Source organism: Doryrhamphus excisus, chromosome 2 (genome assembly GCF_030265055.1).
Source record: "Doryrhamphus excisus isolate RoL2022-K1 chromosome 2, RoL_Dexc_1.0, whole genome shotgun sequence".
Lineage (NCBI taxonomy): Eukaryota > Metazoa > Chordata > Actinopteri > Syngnathiformes > Syngnathidae > Doryrhamphus > Doryrhamphus excisus.
The window spans coordinates 7,750,330-7,774,686 of record NC_080467.1 but is presented as its reverse complement, the minus strand read 5'-3'; the positions used below and the strand labels follow the sequence as shown (position 1 = coordinate 7,774,686).

Sequence of the window (24,357 nt, the reverse complement as noted above, 5' to 3'; positions counted from 1 at the left end):
AAAATTTAAAACTGGCATTTTATTCCCTTTTTGGGTGCTTCTGGTACCCCTGTTGAGTGTGTGTGACGTTTCCGCTGTTTTTTTGACCAGAAAGGTGCATTTTCAGCAAGTTGAAAAAATAAAAAAAAAAACACATACTAACCCCTTACGTTTTTTTCAAAAATCACAAAATTTAAAACTGGCATTTTATTCCCTTTTTGGGTGCTTCTGGTGCCCCTGTTGAGTGTGTGTGAGGTTTCTGCTGTTTTTTTGACCAGAAAGGTGCATTTTCAGCAAGTTGAAAAAATAAAAAAAAAAACGACATACTAACCCCTTACTTTTTTTCAAAAAATCAACACCCTCAAACTTTGGCATTTTATGCGATTTTTGGGTGCTTCTAGGCCCCCTGTTGAGTGTGTGTGAGGTTTCCGCTGTTTTTTTGACCAGAAAAGTGCATTTTCAGCAAGTTGAAAAATTGAAAAAAACGACATACTAACCCCTTACGTTTTTTTCAAAAATCACAAAATTTAAAACTGGCATTTTATTCCCTTTTTGGGTGCTTCTGGTGCCCCTGTTGAGTGTGTGCGAGGTTTCCGCTGTTTTTTTGACCAGAAAGGTGCATTTTCAGCAAGTTGAAAAATTAAAAAAAAACGACATACTAACCCCTTACGTTTTTTCCTTACGTTTTTTTCAAAAATCAACACCCTCAAACTTTGGCATTTTATGCGTTTTTTGGGTTATTCTGGGCCCCCTGTTGAGTGTGTGTGAGGTTTCCGCTGTTTTTTTGACCAGAAAGTTGCATTTTCAGCAAGTTAAAAAAATTAAAAAAAATGACATACTAACCCCTTACGTTTTTTTCAAAAATCACAAAATTTAAAACTGGCATTTTATTCCCTTTTTGGGTGCTTCTGGTACCCCTGTTGAGTGTGTGTGACGTTTCCGCTGTTTTTTTGACCAGAAAGGTGCATTTTCAGCAAGTTGAAAAAAAAAAAAACCCGACACACTAACCCCTTACTTTTTTTTTTCAAAAATCAACACCCTCAAACTTTGGCATTTTATGCGATTTTTGGGTGCTTCTGGGCCCCCTGTTGAGTGTGTGTGAGGTTTCCGCTGTTTTTTTGACCAGAAAAGTGCCTTTTCAGCAAGTTGAAAAATTGAAAAAAACGAAATACTAACCCCTTACGTTTTTTTCAAAAATCACAAAATTTAAAACTGGCATTTTATTCCCTTTTTGGGTGCTTCTGGGGCCCCTGTTGAGTGTGTGCGAGGTTTCCGCTGTTTTTTTGACCAGAAAGGTGCATTTTCAGCAAGTTGAAAAAATAAAAAAAAACGACATACTAACCCCTTACGTTTTTTTCAAAAATCAACACCCTCAAACTTTGGCATTTTATGCATTTTTTGGGTTATTCTGGGCCCCCTGTTGAGTGTGTGTGAGGTTTCCGCTGTGTTTTTGACCAGAAAGTTGCATTTTCAGCAAGTTGAAAAAATAAAAAAAAACGACATACTAACCCCTTTCGTTTTTTTCAAAAATCACAAAATTTAAAACTGGCATTTTATTCCCTTTTTGGGTGCTTCTGGTGCCCCTGTTGAGTGTGTGCGAGGTTTCCGCTGTTTATTTGACCAGAAAGGTGCATTTTCAGCAAGTTGAAAAAATAAAAAAAAAAACGACATACTAACCCCTTACTTTTTTTCAAAAATCACAAAATTTAAAACTGGCATTTTATTCCCTTTTTGGGTGCTTCTGGGCCCCCTGTTGAGTGTGTGTGACGTTTCCGCGGTTTTTTTGACCAGAAAGGTGCATTTTCAGCAAGTTGAAAAAATTAAAAAAAACGACATACGAACCCCTTACGTTTTTTTCAAAAATCAACACCCTCAAACTTTGGCATTTTATGCGTTTTTTGGGTTATTCTGGGCCCCCTGTTGAGTGTGTGTGAGGTTTCCGCTGTTTGTTTGACCAGAAAGGTGCATTTTCAGCAAGTTGAAAAAAAAAAAAAACCCGACACACTAACCCCTTACTTTTTTTTTTCAAAAATCAACACCCTCAAACTTTGGCATTTTATGCAATTTTTGGGTGCTTCTGGGCCCCCTGTTGAGTGTGTGTGAGGTTTCCGCTGTTTTTTTGACCAGAAAAGTGCCTTTTCAGCAAGTTGAAAATTTGAAAAAAACGACATACTAACCCCTTACGTTTTTTTCAAAAATCGACACCCTCAAACTTTGGCATTTTATGCGTTTTTTGGGTTATTCTGGGCCCCGTGTTGAGTGTGTGTGAGGTTTCCGCTGTTTTTTTGACCAGAAAGTTGCATTTTCAGCAAGTTGAAAAAATAAAAAAAAACGACATACTAACCCCTTACGTTTTTTTCAAAAATCACAAAATTTAAAACTGGCATTTTATTCCCTTTTTGGGTGCTTCTGTTGCCCCTGTTGAGTGTGTGTGAGGTTTCTGCTGTTTTTTTGACCAGAAAGGTGCATTTTCAGCAAGTTGAAAAAATAAAAAAAAAACGACATACTAACCCCTTACTTTTTTTCAAAAAATCAACACCCTCAAACTTTGGCATTTTATGCGTTTTTTGGGTGCTTCTAGGCCCCCTGTTGAGTGTGTGTGAGGTTTCCGCTGTTTTTTTGACCAGAAAAGTGCATTTTCAGCAAGTTGAAAAATTGAAAAAAACGACATACTAACCCCTTACGTTTTTTTCAAAAATCACAAAATTTAAAACTGGCATTTTATTCCCTTTTTGGGTGCTTCTGGTGCCCCTGTTGAGTGTGTGCGAGGTTTCCGCTGTTTTTTTGACCAGAAAGGTGCATTTTCAGCAAGTTGAAAAATTTAAAAAAAACGACATACTAACCCCTTACGTTTTTTCCTTACGTTTTTTTCAAAAATCAACACCCTCAAACTTTGGCATTTTATGCGTTTTTTGGGTTATTCTGGGCCCCCTGTTGAGTGTGTGTGAGGTTTCCGCTGTTTTTTTGACCAGAAAGTTGCATTTTCAGCAAGTTAAAAAAATTAAAAAAAATGACATACTAACCCCTTACGTTTTTTTCAAAAATCACAAAATTTAAAACTGGCATTTTATTCCCTTTTTGGGTGCTTCTGGTACCCCTGTTGAGTGTGTGTGACGTTTCCGCTGTTTTTTTGACCAGAAAGGTGCATTTTCAGCAAGTTGAAAAAAAAAAAAACCCGACACACTAACCCCTTACTTTTTTTTTTCAAAAATCAACACCCTCAAACTTTGGCATTTTATGCGATTTTTGGGTGCTTCTGGGCCCCCTGTTGAGTGTGTGTGAGGTTTCCGCTGTTTTTTTGACCAGAAAAGTGCCTTTTCAGCAAGTTGAAAAATTGAAAAAAACGAAATACTAACCCCTTACGTTTTTTTCAAAAATCACAAAATTTAAAACTGGCATTTTATTCCCTTTTTGGGTGCTTCTGGGGCCCCTGTTGAGTGTGTGCGAGGTTTCCGCTGTTTTTTTGACCAGAAAGGTGCATTTTCAGCAAGTTGAAAAAATAAAAAAAAACGACATACTAACCCCTTACGTTTTTTTCAAAAATCAACACCCTCAAACTTTGGCATTTTATGCATTTTTTGGGTTATTCTGGGCCCCCTGTTGAGTGTGTGTGAGGTTTCCGCTGTTTTTTTGACCAGAAAGTTGCATTTTCAGCAAGTTGAAAAAATAAAAAAAAAACGACATACTAACCCCTTTCGTTTTTTTCAAAAATCACAAAATTTAAAACTGGCATTTTATTCCCTTTTTGGGTGCTTCTGGTGCCCCTGTTGAGTGTGTGCGAGGTTTCCGCTGTTTATTTGACCAGAAAGGTGCATTTTCAGCAAGTTGAAAAAATAAAAAAAAAAAACGACATACTAACCCCTTACTTTTTTTCAAAAATCACAAAATTTAAAACTGGCATTTTATTCCCTTTTTGGGTGCTTCTGGGCCCCCTGTTGAGTGTGTGTGACGTTTCCGCTGTTTTTTTGACCAGAAAGGTGCATTTTCAGCAAGTTGAAAAAATTAAAAAAAACGACATACTAACCCCTTACGTTTTTTTCAAAAATCAACACCCTCAAACTTTGGCATTTTATGCGTTTTTTGGGTTATTCTGGGCCCCCTGTTGAGTGTGTGTGAGGTTTCCGCTGTTTGTTTGACCAGAAAGGTGCATTTTCAGCAAGTTGAAAAAATAAAAAAACCCGACACACTAACCCCTTACTTTTTTTTTTCAAAAATCAACACCCTCAAACTTTGGCATTTTATGCAATTTTTGGGTGCTTCTGGGCCCCCTGTTGAGTGTGTGTGAGGTTTCCGCTGTTTTTTTGACCAGAAAAGTGCCTTTTCAGCAAGTTGAAAATTTGAAAAAAACGACATACTAACCCCTTACGTTTTTTTCAAAAATCGACACCCTCAAACTTTGGCATTTTATGCGTTTTTTGGGTTATTCTGGGCCCCGTGTTGAGTGTGTGTGAGGTTTCCGCTGTTTTTTTGACCAGAAAGTTGCATTTTCAGCAAGTTGAAAAAATAAAAAAAAACGACATACTAACCCCTTACGTTTTTTTCAAAAATCACAAAATTTAAAACTGGCATTTTATTCCCTTTTTGGGTGCTTCTGGTGCCCCTGTTGAGTGTGTGTGAGGTTTCTGCTGTTTTTTTGACCAGAAAGGTGCATTTTCAGCAAGTTGAAAAAATAAAAAAAAAACGACATACTAACCCCTTACGTTTTTTTCAAAAATCACAAAATTTAAAACCGGCATTTTATTCCCTTTTTGGGTGCTTCTGGTACCTCTGTTGAGTGTGTGTGACGTTTCCGCTGTTTTTTTGACCAGAAAGGTGCATTTTCAGCAAGTTGAAAAAAAAAAAAACCCGACACTAACCCCTTACGTTTTTTTTCAAAAATCAACACCCTCAAACTTTGGCATTTTATGCGATTTTTGGGTGCTTCTGGGCCCCCTGTTGAGTGTGTGTGAGGTTTCCGCTGTTTTTTTGACCAGAAAAGTGCCTTTTCAGCAAGTTGAAAAATTGAAAAAAAAACGAAATACTAACCCCTTACGTTTTTTTCAAAAATCACAAAATTTAAAACTGGCATTTTATTCCCTTTTGGGGTGCTTCTGGGGCCCCTGTTGAGTGTGTGTGAGGTTTCCGCTGTTTTTTTTTGACCAGAAAGGTGCATTTTCAGCAAGTTGAAAAAATAAAAAAAAACGACATACTAACCCCTTACGTTTTTTTTCAAAAATCAACACCCTCAAACTTTGGCATTTTATGCAATTTTTAGGCTCTTTTGGGCCCCCTGTTGAGTGTGTGTGAGGTTTCCGCTGTTTTTTTGACCAGAAAAGTGCATTTTCAGCAAGTTGAAAAAATTGAAAAAAACGACATACCTTACGTTTTTTTCAAAAATCACAAAATTTAAAACTGGCATTTTATTCCCTTTTTGGGTGCTTCTGGTGCCCCTGTTGAGTGTGTGTGAGGTTTCCGCTGTTTTTTTGACCAGATAAGTGCATTTTCAGCAAGTTGAAAAAATTGAAAAAAACGACATACCTTACGTTTTTTTCAAAAATCACAAAATTTAAAATTGGCCTTTTATTCCCTTTTTGGGTGCTTCTGGGCCCCCTGTTGAGTGTGTGTGAGGTTTCCGCTGTTTTTTTGACCAGAAAGGTGCATTTTCAGCAAGTTGGAAAAAAAAAAAAAAACCCGACACACTAACCCCTTACGTTTTTTTCAAAAATCAACACCCTCAAACTTTGGCATTTTATGCGTTTTTTGGGTTATTCTGGGCCCCCTGTTGAGTGTGTGTGAGGTTTCCGCTGTTTTTTTGACCAGAAAGGTGCATTTTCAGCAAGTTGAAAAAAAAAAAAAACCCGACACACTAACCCCTTACTTTTTTTTTTCAAAAATCAACACCCTCAAACTTTGGCATTTTATGCGTTTTTTGGGTGCTTCTGGGCCCCCTGTTGAGTGTGTGTGAGGTTTCCGCTGTTTTTTTGACCAGAAAAGTGCCTTTTCAGCAAGTTGAAAAATTGAAAAAAACGAAATACTAACCCCTTACGTTTTTTTCAAAAATCACAAAATTTAAAACTGGCATTTTATTCCCTTTTGGGGTGCTTCTGGGGCCCCTGTTGAGTGTGTGTGAGGTTTCCGCTGTTTTTTTTGACCAGAAAGGTGCATTTTCAGCAAGTTGAAAAAATTAAAAAAAACGACATACTAACCCCTTACGTTTTTTTTCAAAAATCAACACCGTCAAACTTTGGCATTTTATGCAATTTTTGGGCTCTTTTGGGCCCCCTGTTGAGTGTGTGTGAGGTTTCCGCTGTTTTTTTGACCAGAAAAGTGCATTTTCAGCAAGTTGAAAAAATTGAAAAAAACGACATACCTTACGTTTTTTTCAAAAATCACAAAATTTAAAACTGGCATTTTATTCCCTTTTTGGGTGCTTCTGGTGCCCCTGTTGAGTGTGTGTGAGGTTTCCGCTGTTTTTTTGACCAGATAAGTGCATTTTCAGCAAGTTGAAAAAATTGAAAAAAAACGACATACCTTACGTTTTTTTCAAAAATCACAAAATTTAAAATTGGCCTTTTATTCCCTTTTTGGGTGCTTCTGGGCCCCCTGTTGAGTGTGTGTGAGGTTTCCGCTGTTTTTTTTGACCAGAAAGGTGCATTTTCAGCAAGTTGAAAAAATTTAAAAAAACGACATACTAACCCCTTACGTTTTTTTGTCAAAAATCAACACCCTCAAACTTTGGCATTTTATTCCATTTTTGGGCTCTTCTAGGCCCCCTGTTGAGTGTGTGTGAGGTTTCCGCTGTCTTTTTGACCAGAAAAGTGCATTTTCAGCAAGTTGAAAAAATTGAAAAAAACGACACAGTAACCCCTTATGTTTTTTTAAAAAATCGACACCCTCAAACTTTGGCATTTTATTCCATCTTTGGGCTCTTCTGGGACCCTTGTTGAGTGTGTGTGAGGTTTCCCCTGTTTTGTGAACCCCAAAAGTGAATTAGAAGCAAGTTGAAAAAAAAAACAACGAAAAAAAAATGAAAAAAACGACATACTAACCTCTTACGTTTTTTGTCAAAAATCACTTCTCTCAAACTGTGGCATGTTATGCCTTTTTTTGATGCTTTTGGGGGCCCTTTTGAGTGTGGTTGAGGTTTCTGTGTTTTTTTGACCAGAAAAGTGCATTAGAAGCAAGTTGCAAGTTTTTTTGTCAAAAATCACTATTTTGTTTTTTGTTTGTATTTATTTCAATTTATTTCTTCAATGGTTTGAAAACAGAACTGATCACATCATTCAGTATCAGTACAATGTACTGTATATACATTTTTAATATTACACATTCTTCAGAAAAAATGACAATCAAGTCCACATAATACATTTTTTTACATGTATACAATGTACATTATCATTTATTATTACAATTTATATAACATGAGATGAAAAGAGTGGAAAAAAGGCATCGTCAAATTTGATGAAAACAATTCTCCTGGCCGTGGGGACAACCTTGGAGACCGAAAAAGAAAACTGAAAAAAATTATTACATTTTGGAGACCGAAAAAAAAAACTGGAAAAAAAAAAGATTACATTTATTTTTTTAGATATTTATCATTTCAAAAGAATTAACTTAACACTAAAGTGTAAACTTTTTTTTAATATAAAATACTATTTTTTAGATCTAACATGTTATGATAAACTGTAAATAATTAAAATAACTTATAAAATTTTAAATTGTAATAAATATGAACAAGCTTTCATATTTTTGTACAAAAGCCTACTAAATTCTCTTGAGAACAGGCTCAATTGCAGGTGACTGTCCCCGCAGGGGGGGCAATAATTCCTTTGTGGAGACGATTTCAATGAATCATCGTGTTCATCATCTCCCCATCAACATGGACCTCAAGCCTTTGAACCAATCACAGGAGCTGTATCGGAAGCCTGGAAAGTACATCTTCATGATTGCTGCATAAAATCCAAACGCTTTCATGTCCAACATGTCAACTGGAGAAGAATGATCAGTTATATTTTGTGTCAATTAAAATCATGAAAGCTAAATGGCTGAAGCGCCGCCGCTTCATAACACAGCACGGTATTCACAGCTTCACTTTTTTTTTTGGTTTATTACCGGGTTTTCCTGTTGATTTCTATTCTGAAAGTTGGTGGTTATCATTGATAGGACTTCCATGGTATGCCACATAGATTGTGTGTGTGCATTCACCATAGGAACCCAAAGAGGAGGTAAACGACATGTTTATGAAAGCTACATGGAGTCCAAAACCTGCAAATGTCCACCAAGTAGAACATCAACTAGAGTACAATCATCAGGTTATGTTGTCATTTTTTTTTTGTTTGCTGAATTTTCAAACTTTTTCAATTCAAACTTTGCTTACATTTTGGAAAAAGTCTTTGTCAAGCGCTACCTAAACACCAAAAGTGTTGTGCATGACTTTAATTTCATTTTCATTTCTCATAAAAAGGTTGTTTCTCTTTTTTTTCGGTACTTCAGGTGGAAGCACCAACAAAAAAAACACATAGTTACATTCAAAGTATTTAAACCAACTACTTTAGCTTTTGGTTGAAGACTATCTTACACGTTGATGTCGCTCTCTCATTTTTTCAAGTTTTTTTCTGTGGTCTTCCAAATGAAAGTAAGTCCCACATGGCGTCCGTTGTGTCTGCTGCAGTCAATGATGTCCCAAAATGTCTCCCATACTTACGTTTCATCGCAGTTTCGTGCTGCTGTACGTGTTACGCTGTACAGAAATGAGCTTCTCCGTGCAGGAAGTACGTCCCTCGTGCAATGAGCTGCGCCACGTCCCGCCGGGCGGTCGACCCTCGTCGCTGCGGCAGTAGACGTACGCCATGGTGTCGCTGCGGCTCTGGATGTGGGTGCTGCGCAGGAGCGAGCGGCAGTAGTGACTGATCTTGTCCACCCTGCGGAGGATCAGGTTGGCCTTTCTGTCAGAAAGAGAAGAAGACAAAATGGTCAGCGAGAAAGTAGAGTGGAATCTTCTGGTAAAACCGCACTTGGACCATCATTTCACAACACCATTATCTCCAGTCATACGGTTTGAAGATCATAAGGACGTTCTGACGTTCTTCTACGACTGACTTGGGATTGAAAAAAAACATCTTTGGTAGCGAATGAGTTGATATTGTTGTTATCCTTGCAATATTCAGATAAGAAAAGTTACTTTTGCTTTCCAAGGCCCTCATTGGAATACTTGAAGATTCCCATTTTGAATCAAATGCATCATAAATTGAAATAGCAGATGTTCATTCATTCATTTTCTACCGCTTATCCTCACGAGAGTCGCTGGAGTCTATCCCAGCTGTCTTCGGGCGAGAGGCGGCCAGCCAATCACAGGGCACATATAGACAAACAACCATTCACACTCACATTCATATCTATGGACAATTTGGAGTCGCTAATTAAACTAGCATGTTTTTGGAATGTGGGAGGAAACCGGAGTACCCGGAGAAAACCCACGCATGCACGGGGAGAACATGCAAACTCCACACAGAGATTGCCGAGGGTGGGATTGAACTCGGGTCTTCTAACTGTGAGGTCTGCGCGCTAACCACTTCACCATTGTGCAGCAAAGTTGTTTCTCATAATATTGCAACTATATTCCTGTGAAATGCACTTTTTAGTAATATAACGGCTTTATGTGAAATGAAGTACTATAACAAAAATGTTGGACCTGCCATCGGATAAAGGAAGGACACAGGAAGTCAGTGCTTTTGGTTTGAAAGCGAAGCTTTTCGGGTCATGGCCATAACTACCCTAACTCCAGTGCGAGGGCCAATTGCACAGATTTGCACGGGGAGAACATGCAAACTCTACACAGAGATGTGGCCAAGGGTGGGATTGAACTTGGGTCTCCTCGCTGTGAGGTCCGTTTGCTAACCACTCGAGCGCCGTGCAGCCTCATATTTCAAAACATTTGTTTCAATAATTTCATTTAATGATTTAATGTGAGTGTGAATGGTTGTTTGTCTATATGTGCCCTGTGATTGGCTGGCCACCAGTCCAGGGTGTACCCCACCTCTCGCCTGAAGACAGCTGGGATAGGCTCCAGCACCCCCGCGACCCTCGTGAGGAAAAAGCGGTAGAAAATGAATGAATGAATGATTTAATACTATCCAATGTATCATAGTTACCATGACACTAAACTTGTGTATCAGTACATTTACAATGACATTGTACAATGCCAACCATTCCAACTTAGTATTATTCTATGGTTGCTAAAATGCTGGCCTGAGGGCCGATCATCTAATTCATAGTTATAACCGTATTGCCTTTTTCCAAAAAGCTGCTTTGTCAATCATCAATTATCAAGGTCATCACGGGTTTACTTAAGGTCACCCAATAAATGGATGCACAAAAATGAAAGAAATGCAGCACATTTGCACATTCACTGCCTGCGTGTCTCCACACAAATGGATCTCTCAGAAGTGCGGGAACTGCGTCCTGCCTGCCTGCCTGCCTGCCAGTCTGGGTCGAAACCATCACAAGCAGCTGCGAGTTGAATTGTCCGATAGCGATGGAGTTGAGGTGGGGGGAGGTGGGGGGGTTGCTGCTGTTTACAATGCAACCCAAGATGCTTGCAAAGCAGAAAAACAACAGAATACACCTACAGTAGAGTTTGTATTCAAGGTTGTTAAGCTAGTGGGGATTCTAAAATGAGGAAAACACACACAGAGAAGGGGGGAAAAAATTCCATTTGTTTTGAAAAGCAGCGTCTGCTGAGCATCAACATCTGTCTTTAGTTAGGCAAAAAAGGAGTACAGACATCCTTTTCACTTATTTGCTGAAAATGGGGGAAACATTTTCTCATTTCCCCCTAAATTCTTATGTCTGACACAACACAATAGCAAACACATAATCAAGGGAGACTTGCAAGCATGTCAACTGGAGACAAATTAAACATTTATGATGCTGAACACACAGTGGAAGCAACAAAAACAAAACCTCAGAAGTGACTTTCAGATTGCAGTCCAATAAATTCAGGTTCTACACATTTCTTCATTTGTGTATTTAAGAAAATGAGCGGTGAAAAAAAAAAAAACCCATGCGGCTATAAATAGAGTCGTAAAATAAATACACACGGACATTCAGGAGCTCCTGGGATTGTCGGTGCCTGGAGGAGCGCTGATTGTGCTTACGTTTACACTTGGCCATTCTTCTGGCCTTTAAAAACAGCACCACCAATTGAGCCCGCTTGTAAATTACTCCCAATGAGGCTCAAGCCTGCCAACACGGGGCAGTAAATAATCCAAGCACGCTCATCCAAAAGGCAACCACCCACGACCCCCTTTACCGCCGCCCACACACAAATCCATGTACACAATAACAACCCCCATCCCGATATTGGCTAATAGCTTTGCTTAATGATCAAAATAACCACAATCGGTACAAATTAGACTTTTGTGTTGGATGCTTTGGATATTATAAACACATCACATGTTGTTGTTGAAGCTTGTCAACATGGATTTCTCAGACTGACGAATACAAGAAGTACTTCTGCTAATTTACACTCACAATTATGAATAGAGTCACCAAAACCTTAATATGGTAAGTCATTCTAACTTCTGGATCACAGGTGTCCAAAGTGCGGCCCGCGTTTTAGCCTTTAACTTACTGGACAAAAAACACGGCTGGTATTAACGGCATGAACATGAACGTGGGTCAAAAAGCATTTTTGGAGGAAAAACTCCAGTTGCGGCAAGTTGAATAGAAGTGAGCCAGAATGCGGCATTCCACAATCCAGTAACCCATTGCCCCCCATTGCTCACCACTTCCACTACTTACATCCCCCGCTGATCTATGCCCCGCCCCCAATCACTTCATTGCACTATTGTACATATTACTGTAATATCTTGTTGCATTCATAGATCATACTGTTTATAATTTATATAATCTGCAATAACCATACTCTAGTCACTTCATTGCAATACTGTACATATTACTGTTATTATATATTGTCACATCCATACTGTGCATACTGTTTATAATCTGTATAATCTACAATAGCCATATTATAGTCATTTATATCCCTGTACACATCCTCACTGTATTATAGTCATAGCCTGTTATAGTTTTTTTTTTTTTTTTTTTACATAGATCTGTCCATTTTTTTCCTACATTTACTTACTACTAAGGTACTTATAAAATTGCACTTCTGGTTGGATGCTAACTGCATTTTGTTGCCCTGTACCAGTGACATGAGCAATAATAATAAAGCCGCCAATAAGACACATAGCATGACATCATGGCATCACACAGTACCCATTCTGTGGATCAATCCACTGGACAAGTTGGGGAAGAGATCAAGATCTGCCATTTGTCAGAGCACTTGTCATTGGGCGAAGGCTGTACGAACAGAACGAACAAGTCAAGTTAATCGAAGAGTATAATATCTCACCGTTCACAAGAGCCTCAGTGTCTGATTGAGAGATCTTCCTGACTGGATCCCTGAGGTCAGCTATTAATGATACTGTCTGCACTCGCACAGTTTGTTGGGGAAAATGGCTGAAAAACTACTTAAATACTCGTAGCCAAAATGGAGTGCTGAAGCCACTGCAGACAGACTCCAAGTAGCAGATCATTTAAATGTGGAGATGGAAACACAGTCTCGTCAAACAGACGAGCGAACCTACCAGCTAAGACATATAGAAACTGAGCTGGGCGAAGCTGACATTCTACTTCTGCAGAGCACAAGGTCAGAACAATGATGAAAGGAGCAGGAACTGTTTTGGACAAGGAACCATTTCACTGGTTCACCGGTTGTGGATGCTATTGTGTGGACCTCAGAAACGACGTTCAAAAAGGTCAAAATGTAAATGAAGATAAAGTTCTTACACTAAGAGACAATACGTCTCAAGATGAAAAACACAAAGTTCAGATGAAATTTCTGAAACCGGTTCACCTGTTCACCAACGGTTCTGGATGCTCTTTTGTGTGGACCTCAGAGACCATGACGTTAAAAAAGGTCAAAATGTAAATGAAGATGAAGTTCTTACACTAAGAGACAATAAGTCATGGATTTTCTGGAACCGGTTGACCACTTCACCGGTTCACCAGTTCACCAGTTCTGGATGCTATTGCGTGGACCTCAAAGACGATGACGTTCAAAAAGGTCAAAATGTAAATGAAGATGAAGTTCTTACACTAAGAGACAATATGTCTCAAGAAGAAAAACACAAAGTTCAGATGAAATTTCTGAAACCGGTTCACCTGTTCACCAGTTCACTGGTTCTGGATGCTCTTGTGTGGACCTCAAAGACGACTTTCAGAAATGTCATAATGTAAATGAAGATGAAGTTCTTACACTAAGAGACAATTCGTCTCAAGAAGAAAAACACAAAGTTCAGATGAAATTTCTGAAACCGGTTCACCAGTTCACCGGTTCTGGATGCTATTGTGTAGACCTCAGAGATGATGATGTTCAAAAAGGTCAAAATGTAAATGAAGATGAAGTTCTTACACTAAGAGACAATACGTCTCAAGATGAAAAACACAAAGTTCAGATGAAATTTCTGAAACCCAAATAGTTTGTCCATCTGCTACAGGAGCTCATCCACAGCTCTGGAAAGAATGTGTGACATATCAATAGTGATCGATAAAGATAAGGTAATAGATAAGGACTTGAAGTGAATGAAAACCATCCAAGGGAACAATAAAATACAAACTTCACGTTTACTTTGGCTTACCAGAGGATCCTCCAGCTCATGGCCCGTGACATTTTTTTGGGCCTACCACTTGACTTTTTGTTCCATAATCCTCAGGATCTTTAAAGAAGCTTCCAGAGACTTTCTTACTGTGCCCAACCTCGCAGTAATGGCGTTCTGCGAGTGGCGTCGCTTATGCAGGTCAACAATCCGACACCATTCAAAGACAGAAAGCACTTTAACCTTTGCCATCGACATGATCGTGACAGTGTGAATACCTGACAGGAAATGACTTTGAATCCACATTTTTGCCAAAGTTTTTGTCTTTTAAAAGCTGTGCTCTCAGCTATTTCACTTTAATGTTGCAAGAATAAATTCCTTAGTTAAAAATGTTTTGTCTTTTTGGCATTTTGAAGCTCTAGTGGAAACATTACACATTATATCCACCACTTATAATCATTTAGAAATCTTGTATAAGTTGTCATACACCATTATGATCATTTATAACATGAGTTATAACGCATTATTAATGCATTATAATGCCTTATGAATGCGCTCATAATGCATTATACAATAGACCGTCATATAAAGATAGCGGAAATTCTTACGATTTTTCACGTCTTCAAATTGTGATGTACTATATGTAGTAACAATGTATGAATAAGTACTCATCACAACACAACGTCAGTGAGAGTTATTACTGTATAACTGTTGTCAATATTTGTGTGTCCTGGCTGACTTCTGATGAGTCTGGTTGCCGACATGCCGACAAGCGTCATCGACATGACGTCACAGCCAAGATGGCGTTGGTTGAGAAAATCACAACTTTATTTGATAGTTGGTGGGTAAATTACTTTTTTTTTAAGTGTCATGAGCACTTAAGTATTAGTAGTAGTGGGGGGGGTGTACGTCAATATTTGAACCTGTATGTTTCATTGTGATTGTACATGAACAAGAGAAAATTAAAAAGAAATTAAAAAATTTTGCAGCTGCATGGCGGCCGAGTGGCCTCACAGCTAGGAAACCTCGGTTCGAACCCACCCTCGGCCATCTCTGTGTGGAGTTTACATGTTCTCCCCGTGCATGCGTGGGTTTTCTCCGGGTACTCCGGTTTCCTCCCACATTCCAAAAACATGCTAGGTTAATTGGCGACTCCAAATTGTCCATAGGTATGAATGTGAGTGTGAATGGTTGTTTGTCTATATGTGTCCACCAGTCCAGGGTGGATTCCGCCTCTCGCCCAAAGACAGCTTGTGAGGATAAACGGTAGAAAATGAATGAATGAAAAAAACTTTTGCAACTAATTCTTGTTTTTCAACATCACTGAAAATGTAAATGTCCAATTATTCCACTCTGCAAAAAGAGCGATTGAAATAAATCATTCCAATTGATTCCAGTGATTGGTGTACATAAACACTAAGAGTTCCTGATCTTCCTACGAGGTTCAGTCATTGGGTTGGTGATGTTTAAGCGATTTTGAGTTGGCATTTTGAAGACCTTTACCTTGGCATTACCAAGCATTTTAAAGGATGAAATACTGTAGCTCAATGGTCTGGCAGCACCAGGCTAAGTACAGTTGTTATGTAAGAAAACCCAGAATGACTGTAACGGATGCTAAACAATACGTCACAAAAACGTCTAGACGAGAAAACTGTTAGATTACTCAGACGTCTAAGCCGGGCCCTATTTTGAGTGTTCTCTGGGTGTGCCAATCCATGATAAATTGGGCCAAAAAAATCCTCTCACCTGGGGCCCAACTCGTCCTCGCTGCGCCAGACGAAGTCTCCAAACTTCTCATAGAGGGAATTGTAGTGGTGCTGGACTCGGTAGAGCAGAGGCGGAGGGATTTCCATCAAGGTGTTGTAGGCCATCTGTTGCTCCTTACCGCTGGTGTAGCCATTGTACAAGTTGTACACTTTGTCTGCTATTTCTTCAAAAGGGAGGAAAACAACATATAAGGAGATTCCCTCACATTTCAGCACAAATTAAAACAAAATACTCAGGGTATCACGATACATTCAGCTCAGGAGACACGATATTGGCTTTATGAGAATGAGACTAGATGGTATTTTATCATCATACTTTAGAAAAGTACATTGACAATATATAGGACTGGACTTTTTATTTCATTAAAACAAAAACTAAAGCAAAACTAACAGTTAAAAGAATGACGACGGTTGTAGCTGCTACATTAATGTTGATGTGTAGTTATGTAAAAACAGGTAAAACAGACTGCAGTAGATTAGTATTATTAGTATTAGTAGATTAGTATTATGGCTACGCTGAAAGAACTACAGTTCCCATGAACTGAAAAAGATAGTAGCGAATTTCCAAAACAGAAAACTTATTCAATGAGATTAGTTTATGTGTAGGGGACAATGTAATTTCATAAAACACATGAAAATACATGAGTTAAGCATTAGCATTAGCCATGGCTATAATAACACAGAAGCAAACAATGCCACAGAATGCATGCAGATTAAGCTAGTGGCATCAGAGAGTTGTTCAAAAAATCCAATTACAACAATAAAGTGCAGCAATTGTTATGCAGAAATTGCGTTTTGATCGGACAAATATTAAGTAAGTTTGATCAAATGTAGAATGACTACAGCTTCTGCTTGGACATGAACACCATGATAGAAAAAAAAAAAACGCATCCGCCGAGTGAAGAGTGGCTCTGGGAACGATAGGTTGGTGGTTCCAATCCTACCTCGCACACTGCCACTTATATATTACAATATTACATATACTATCATATACTATGTACTATCATTCACAGTTGTGATGCCGTAGTTCACAGTCTGATAGACTTCTGGCTGCCCTGTTCTCATAAGACATCTTTTTCAATTTAATCTTGCGAGATCTTGTGTCTCGTGACACTCTTCGATGGAACTTGGGTATTTTCTTTACTCTCCTCTGAACATGATTTAGCACACAGCCATTATTTTCTAAATACCTGGTAACACAAGAAAGTAGTAAGAGAATTGTGTCTTGGATGGTGTTGTCGTGGAACGGGGCCGCACGAGTGCTGCTGGACAGGGGAGCTGTGGTTCATTGAAGGAAATATGAATTCCAGTATGTAGTGTGACATTGGGAAGCTGTAAAGAGCCCAAGCACAGCGCCAGGATGTGTTTGGGTTTTGGTAAGGGCTAAGGGTAAGGGTTGGAGTTTGGATCGGGGTTTAGAGTTATAGCTTGGGTTTAGAATGTTAAAGGGACCTATTACATATTTGTACATATTTTCCACTTTTGTGAACTATAAATGTTGTTACAATACTGTACTCTCGTGTTAAATAGATTTGCGCATTTGGAAGCGAGCCCTGAAAGAAGTTTGGGATGGCTCTGCATGCTCGGTTTTACAGAGTTTTATTCTCATCAATGCAATCTGGACTTCCGTATATGGGCTGCAGATTGCCTGCACTCAGTAAACCCGGACTTACGCATCCGAAAGTCCTCAGGAGCGCTTGGGAATGTGACCAATCACAGGGGAGTGGGCGTGCCTGGAGGCAGGCCGTGGGTGGAATACATTATAGACATACTGTTTGCGTGGGAAGTAGGAAATCCATGCAAACGCTGCGGATCCGTAAGATGGAGAAAGCCTTCTGTGCAGGTCATGGTGTGTAGCTGCTCTACAGCAGTCCACAACTCAATACAAAGGCCGAAAATGAGCATAATAGGTCCCCTTTAAAACTGAGATGTGTGATGCTATTTAGACAATAATGGTTGTGTGTTGAGTCCTTTTCAGTCCAGACTAAATCAATACTGCTGTACAAGCTGTACACCGACCACTCAAAAGTACATGGTATCCATGTTTCATTTCTATAGTATTGTCCCTTGAGAAGATGTACGCGCCATCTGAGAGGTGTACTCACATATACGTTGTAGTCATGAACAGTTTTTTTTTGTACATTTGTCAACAATTCTGCAATTTTTGAGGTTAAGTTGGGTCAGGTTGGGTTTTAATGGATTTTTGAAAAGCTGTTTGGATGAAATGGTTGCCAAAGGTCATACAAGTCAGTGCATTGACAGGAAAACAAGTTAGTTAGTTTATGTCCTTCAGATGTGCTTTCTCCAAAGCAGCAGACCAAATTCAACTGATTTATTAACATCAATTATAGAATGAAGAAAAACAAAACCACACCACATTTGAGAAACTGTAATTGGAAAATGACTCGATTGTATCATCAGAATCATTTTTCAATTTTTTTTTTTTTGCTTTAACAGCAAAACAGTGGAAATAGAAGACGGCAGCAATGATAGAATGAGAAGCCATAGGCGTACTGTACCTTCAGCTCGGCTGTCATCCACCATGGGGCAGGAAGTCCGTACAGAGACGTAGCTGGACTCTGAATGACTGCCTCGGCTATCCACTGCATAGAGAGTGAACCTGAAATGACAGGAAAGAAAAAGTATTATTATTATTTATTGAAACGTAAGAAAAATCTTAATCTCCCTCACTTTTGAGAAAAGAGTCGTGTTTGAAGTTGTTTTTATGACACTATGAAGGGAAGAACAGGCTTCACTACACTTCTTAAAATGAATCCTGGATCCCTGCCGACGATCTGTCCTTCAGCTACATACGTTTGACAATTTTCTTTGTCTTCGGCCATTAGGCTAATTATGTTGCTGCTAAAATCGGAATGTAAATAGCACTGTATTTCACGTACCTAAGCTAATATTGCTAATGTTTGTGTCCTCCTGTTCGACTCCTTAATGTTACATTGTTGTATGTGACACATTAGTCCCTTGCCGGTATGCGGCTTCACTCTTTATTAATATATTAATCATCATGCTGTTTCATGGTTGAATACAGCCTATTATTAGTCAAACATTTGCATAATGAAGCAATGTTTAAGTATTTTATGCCTAAATTAAGAATGTTGAAGCATAAAAATAGCACAATGAACTAAATACATATGTAAGACATTTAGAACACGCATTCAAAGACTGTGAATGATATGTAGTATTCTACATCGATCACTAGGTGTCAGTTATATTACTGTACAGCCTGAACACATGATTGTGTTTAAGCTACTGTCACCTAAATTAAGCATTTTCAAAAATAAGTGCTAAATAAATTCAAATATTGAACGACTAAAGGTGACTATTGGGGTGTTAGTTCATGTCTAGAGAGCTGTACTAGAGGACAAACGGAGCTCATTAGCATTAAAGCTACATACACACAAAACATGTTCTCAGTAGGGTTTACTCACAGTACTATTAAACTGTTCGAATTCCAGCATCAGGGCTACATTTTGGCAAATAGACTCCTGGGACTTATTTAAAACGATTAGGTTATATATATATAAAAAAAAAAAAGTTTGCACCCGATGCCGCAAGGTCGTCAGGAGTAAAAAGACCATCCGAATTTGTCCCCAATGAACTCTGTGACTTCCTCTGGAAATGTCAGCTATTACAATGGCTTTGGTTATGGGGGTCTCAGTGACAGACTTCATGGCCGCTTAGTACCCTGATAATGTGGCACAGAATAAACCGTTTGAGACAGATGCCCAGAACATCGTATGACACACAGCTCGATGCAGGAAGCATCTCACCTTTTACGTGGCCTTTTGAAAATGTCAAGGTGTGCGGTTGTGAATGAAAATATGGGAGTAGACTGACCATGTGGAATTCAAATACAATGGATCAACGGTGGCTATTGACATCAATATACCTTCGGTGGCGAGGAAAATTATGGCGCTTGACAGTGTCATGGCGGTATAAGCATGGAAGGTTAAGGTGACGTCGTTAAAAGATGTCCAAATACTTGTAGACTGTACTATATGTGGTAGTCCCCCTCTAAACTACACATCATATATAGTTTATGACCTTAATGCTTTTCCCTTTAAGCTGATGATACTTTCTCTGAACCCATGATGGTGTGGGGAAAAACCACAGTTGAACGACAACTCCCCTGTTAGCTTTGTTGCACCTGTGTCACCTCGTAATATATTTGATCCAGCGCGGCTACACCAGACCTCAATGTGGAGGCCAGGAGTCGAATAATTCAGTATAAGTGAAAGCACCTGTGCTGGTGTGTTGATCCTCTCATGGAAACTGTTACTGCATGTCTGCTCATTTATGCAGTGGCTGACTGGGCAGGGCTTCTATGTTTGCAAACCGTTGCGCTTGTAGTTGTCTTTCGATCATTTGGATGAAATGTACTGTACACAAAAAATTGTACATTTCCATTCATGTCATGTAAATACACATTTGTGTTCTAATACATGGACAAATAAACGATATCAACGTCAGTAGATCGCCATCCCCAGATTTGCATATGATGGGGTCCTGCCGGCTTCATGGGGCCGTGATCTTCAGCTCTAACTGGATCGCTGGCAGCGAATGCGAAGCGGCTGGACTCAGCACCTCCAAGTCTGAGTCCCTGGTTCTCACCCGGAAAAGGGTGAGGTGCCATCTCAGGATCAAGAATGAGATCCTGCCTGGAGGAGTTTAAGTACCTCAAGATCTTCGCAAGTGAGGGAAGGATGGACCACGGGATTGACAGGAGGATTGGATCTGCTTTGGCAGTGATGTAGTTATCAAGTGACAAGATTATGTTTGTATTCTATCTACCTATTTTATGCTTAATTTAAGCAAGAAAAGTACACAACATCATCTTAAATGATGCTTTTGACTAATAATAGGACATAATCAACCATGAAAAACTATGATTTCTTGATTAATCCATTTGTGGAAACTCATTCATTCATTCACTCACGAGGGTCGCGAGCTGTCCCAGCTGTCTGTGGGCGAGAGGCGGGGTACAACCTGGATTGGTGGCCAGCCAATCACAGGGCACATATAGACAAACAACCATTCACACTCACATTCATACCTAAGGACAATTTGTAGTCGCCAATTAACCTAGCATGTTTTTGGAACGTGGGAGGAAACCGGAGTACCCGGAGAAAACCCACGCATGCACGGGGAGAACATGCAAAATCCACACAGAGATGGAGATGGATGGCTGAGGGTGGAATCAAACCCTGGTCTCCTAGCTGTGAGGTCTGCCCGCTAACTACTCGACCACCGTGCCGCCCCATTTGTGGAAACTCTTGCAGCAAAATTCCAACTATGACGGGGGACCACTGCATATGCAACCTCCATACATTGTCACCTCGTGGTAGTTCATCTGTACATGCATATGGAAACTATCTGCAAAATCAAGCTTGAGTTTGTGTTCCGTTGTTGTAACTTTAGGTGGCAAACATCCATAAGCACACACAGGAAATGGTTTTATTGATTTCCGTAATTCATAAGTAGGCACGTACTGTATGTCCAAACATTTGTATTCCCTTCAATGCCACCATATATAACTACTCTGTGACAGAAAGCCAACCACAAAACACAATGAGCGAGAACAACCCCCGACCAAATTCCAAGTATTGAGCATGCCTAGTGCACAAATACAGCAAGGTTACGAATTAGAATATTTTCATTGCATTTCTTCCGAAACCCATTTTCAATGTTTTAAATTATGTCTATTGAGAGGCGTCCAAGGGTTGCTTATTTTGGTTGTAACATGACCTGTTTGGGCATAGCTCACATAGTTTGTCTGATCTTGTTATTTGGTATTGTGAATGCGGCATTCCCCCACGAACCTCACAAATAAAACGTTTGTATGGGGGCTTTGGTGGCTCCTCTGCCCAGTAAAACAATGTCAGCCTGTACAAGGCATACTGTTCAAATCATGGGACCACAGCATACCATGCAGATGGATGCGGATGGGTACGAATAGGTCAACCAAAGGAGAAGATGGGGACAACCGGGGAGACGTTTTATCGTTGGCCGAGCTGTGTTTTAACATGCGAGCATTAGTGTACCCTAACAGCAATTAGAAAGTTGTTAAGCGTACTTATACAAAACGCCAGGACCTTCAAACCTCTCCAGGGACGCAACTGTGTCTATGTTTTTGTTTTCTGGGTTTGAGACAGGGACGAATAACTGCTCACTGTGCAAATACATTAACATATTACGGGTAAATGGAGGAGAAACATTTTTGAGCTTTGCTGGTGAAAGGAACTTGCCAAGTAGTTAGGATTTCATTGAGAGGCGGCAGCAAAGGGGGGGTCGAATAAACAGGGTGTCCGATGATGATAAAGATCGCCTGGGAGCACAAAGAAGCCAAACGTGGTCTGGCCTGCCACGAGAATGTCAAACATCAAGCAACAGAATTGGCCAAACACACACAAAACCTTCACGGCCACCCACCATCACATCTAAGGTTGACTTTTTTTTTTTTACATTGACATACCATAAACAAAATCACAGGCAACCAAAAACTAACCCTAACCTTGACCCCGAAAAGCAGCCGTTTCCTCACTAATAGGGGACTTGGCCTTTGTCCCCAATTTAACAAGCCCCCCCCCCCCCAATTAGCTGGTCTTTAGTGTGAAATGTGTCCTTGAAACAGAGCAAAGTCAGGAACACACACATTCTCTCTCACACACACGCCCTTAAGAATTCACTTGTCAGGTCCAACACTTTGGGTCCCCACCAAGACAGTCATGTCTGTCTCTCAGAGTCAAGTCAGACCCCCATGTGTAGTAATTGAATTTAACTAGCACACACATCCATACACACATACATGATCTTAACCCTTAAGAGGTCCTTAAAATGTACTCGCATATTTGATCCTAATGACAAAAAAAGGACAAAAAATCTGCATCAGTCAGCATCCCCAAAACCACAGTAAAATATCCAGTATATTAATATAATTTATTGTGTATATACGTATATATATATATATATATATATATATATATATATATATATATATATATATATATATATATATATATATATATATATATATATATATATATATATATATATATATATATATATATATATATATATATACTGAGCGAGTACACCACTATCTGGAGAATCGAGGAATGGGTGGGGGCCAAGAATTTAGGACCCCAACGCAGAGACGAAGAAGGTTGGTATAAAAAAAAATATCGTCACAAAAGGTGCTCAAGTATAAGAGAAAACAAGCACAAGAAAATACCCTGGTGACAAAACGTCACCAAGAAGCTAACAAAGTGCTAACATAAGACAAAGTAGCAAACGAGACAGCAGAGGGCAGCAAACCAAGCAGGGTGCCAATAGAGTACAAAGTAGTGCAGCAGTGTACAAACAACAATCTGGCAACCGTCTGATGAGTATCGCGCAGCAGCAGCGCTAGTCAAGATGAAAAATTAATATTCATTAGCAATTTTCATCTATATATATGTATATTTTTTTGTTCGGCAAAAATGTTAGCACTGTAGATCAAATAGCAGAGCCTTGTCTTGATATCTCCGTGTCCCCGCCGGGCCGGCATTGACCTCATGCTATGGTTTGAAAGCTCAGCACATACCGAGGTGGACAAATGTGGGTTAAGTGTTCGTGTAAATGAACTGCGTTGTCATTAAAGTGACCATTTCCCTCTAACCGAATGAGACAGCGGATGGTGGTACGTCTGAACAAGAGATGACAGGACAAGAAAGCTCGGTAAGAGAGGATCAATTAGGACAGTATTTTTGGCATGCTGAGGGGACGCCATTTCCATGACATCAGCATTTTGGACACACATCAGTTGAGCCAGCCCACAAATCAATCCGAGCTGCATAGGATTGTTTCTTGCCGCCGCAAGAATTTATGGCAGCTTAGAATATCTGACAAGATGGAAATCCTCAAATTTTGCAGATCAGCAACACTCCACGGCCCAAAATAATAGTGACAACATTTATATAGCAGATATTTCAAGCAAATGTGGCTACTTCTGTTTCTTCAACTACTTTAGAAATCAAAGCGGCCTGCGCTCAGCTCACTCAAATGGTGCAATCGAGCAGCAATACCTGCTTACTTTCGACAACAGTTTCATATGGTCATCCACTTATTACATTTTGGATGGAGAAGACGACACTGGAAAGAAAAGAAAGAGGAGGCAAAAGGAAATGAAAACAAAAGAGAATTGATGTACTGCCGAGTAGAGAGAGAGAGAGAGAGAGTTAGAGAGAAAGAGAGAGAGGGAGAGAGAGAGTGATGGACAACATATAATAAACCCTATCCCCCAAATGCTCATGAGTCATTTTTTGGAAAAGTTGCACGGGTCATTTTAGAACTAACAACTGACCTTTTTTTGGTTTTTGAATGCTTCTTGTGTAACCACTGGCTCAGAAAATATGATGCATATAAAAAAGCAGCTCATGCTGTTAATGTTGACACACTTCCACATTTGCATATGCCCGTTTCTTCTGCAGGTAAGTGATTCCATAATTGTTTGCGACTACCAATGTATGAGTGGTGTATGTGGTTGCCACAGGCCAGGGGTACCCAACAGGGTCAATTAATTTGGAGAAAAAACTAAAGGAAATGCTTATAAACAGGCCAATAAAAAGATGGATGGGGCGGTAAAATAATTCCAACAAATGGACTGTCTGGTCTGGAGACTCACTACTTTGGGAGACAATTAGAAGCAGCTGAGGACTAATCAGAAAGATGCAAAACGGTTAGTAGAGGATGAGGGAATTGTCTAGATACGTATACAGTAATGGTAATGTTTTTATTTCATTTGAACATGCATCAGATTACAATTGAATGCATCACATAATCAGGTCACAGTTCCACATGTCCAAAAGGAGTAGGAAGAAGCAAAGCTTATTAAATCCTACCCCTCCATCTGGTACTTTTACAATCAGTAACTATTACATTTGTTCACTTCCTGCTTTCCATATTACAGTTTAAGT

The 24,357-nt window shown here is 39.4% G+C and overlaps 1 protein-coding gene across 6 annotated transcripts in view; it reads right to left on the bottom strand.

Annotated features, from left to right (window-relative positions):
- Positions 1–7,229: 7,229 nt before the first annotated feature.
- The window catches only part of LOC131103025 (astrotactin-2-like), a 239,522-nt gene continuing 222,394 nt past the window's right edge, over positions 7,230–24,357 (bottom strand). For all 6 annotated transcript variants that reach the window (XM_058048873.1, XM_058048853.1, XM_058048863.1 and 3 more), the window contains 3 exons: positions 17,905–18,005; positions 15,366–15,549; positions 7,230–8,903 (listed from right to left, as the gene is read on the bottom strand). In XM_058048873.1, the coding sequence (XP_057904856.1) occupies positions 8,666–8,903; positions 15,366–15,549; positions 17,905–18,005 (523 nt within the window). In that variant the 3' untranslated portion in view covers positions 7,230–8,665. The remainder of the gene's footprint in view (positions 8,904–15,365; positions 15,550–17,904; positions 18,006–24,357) is intronic.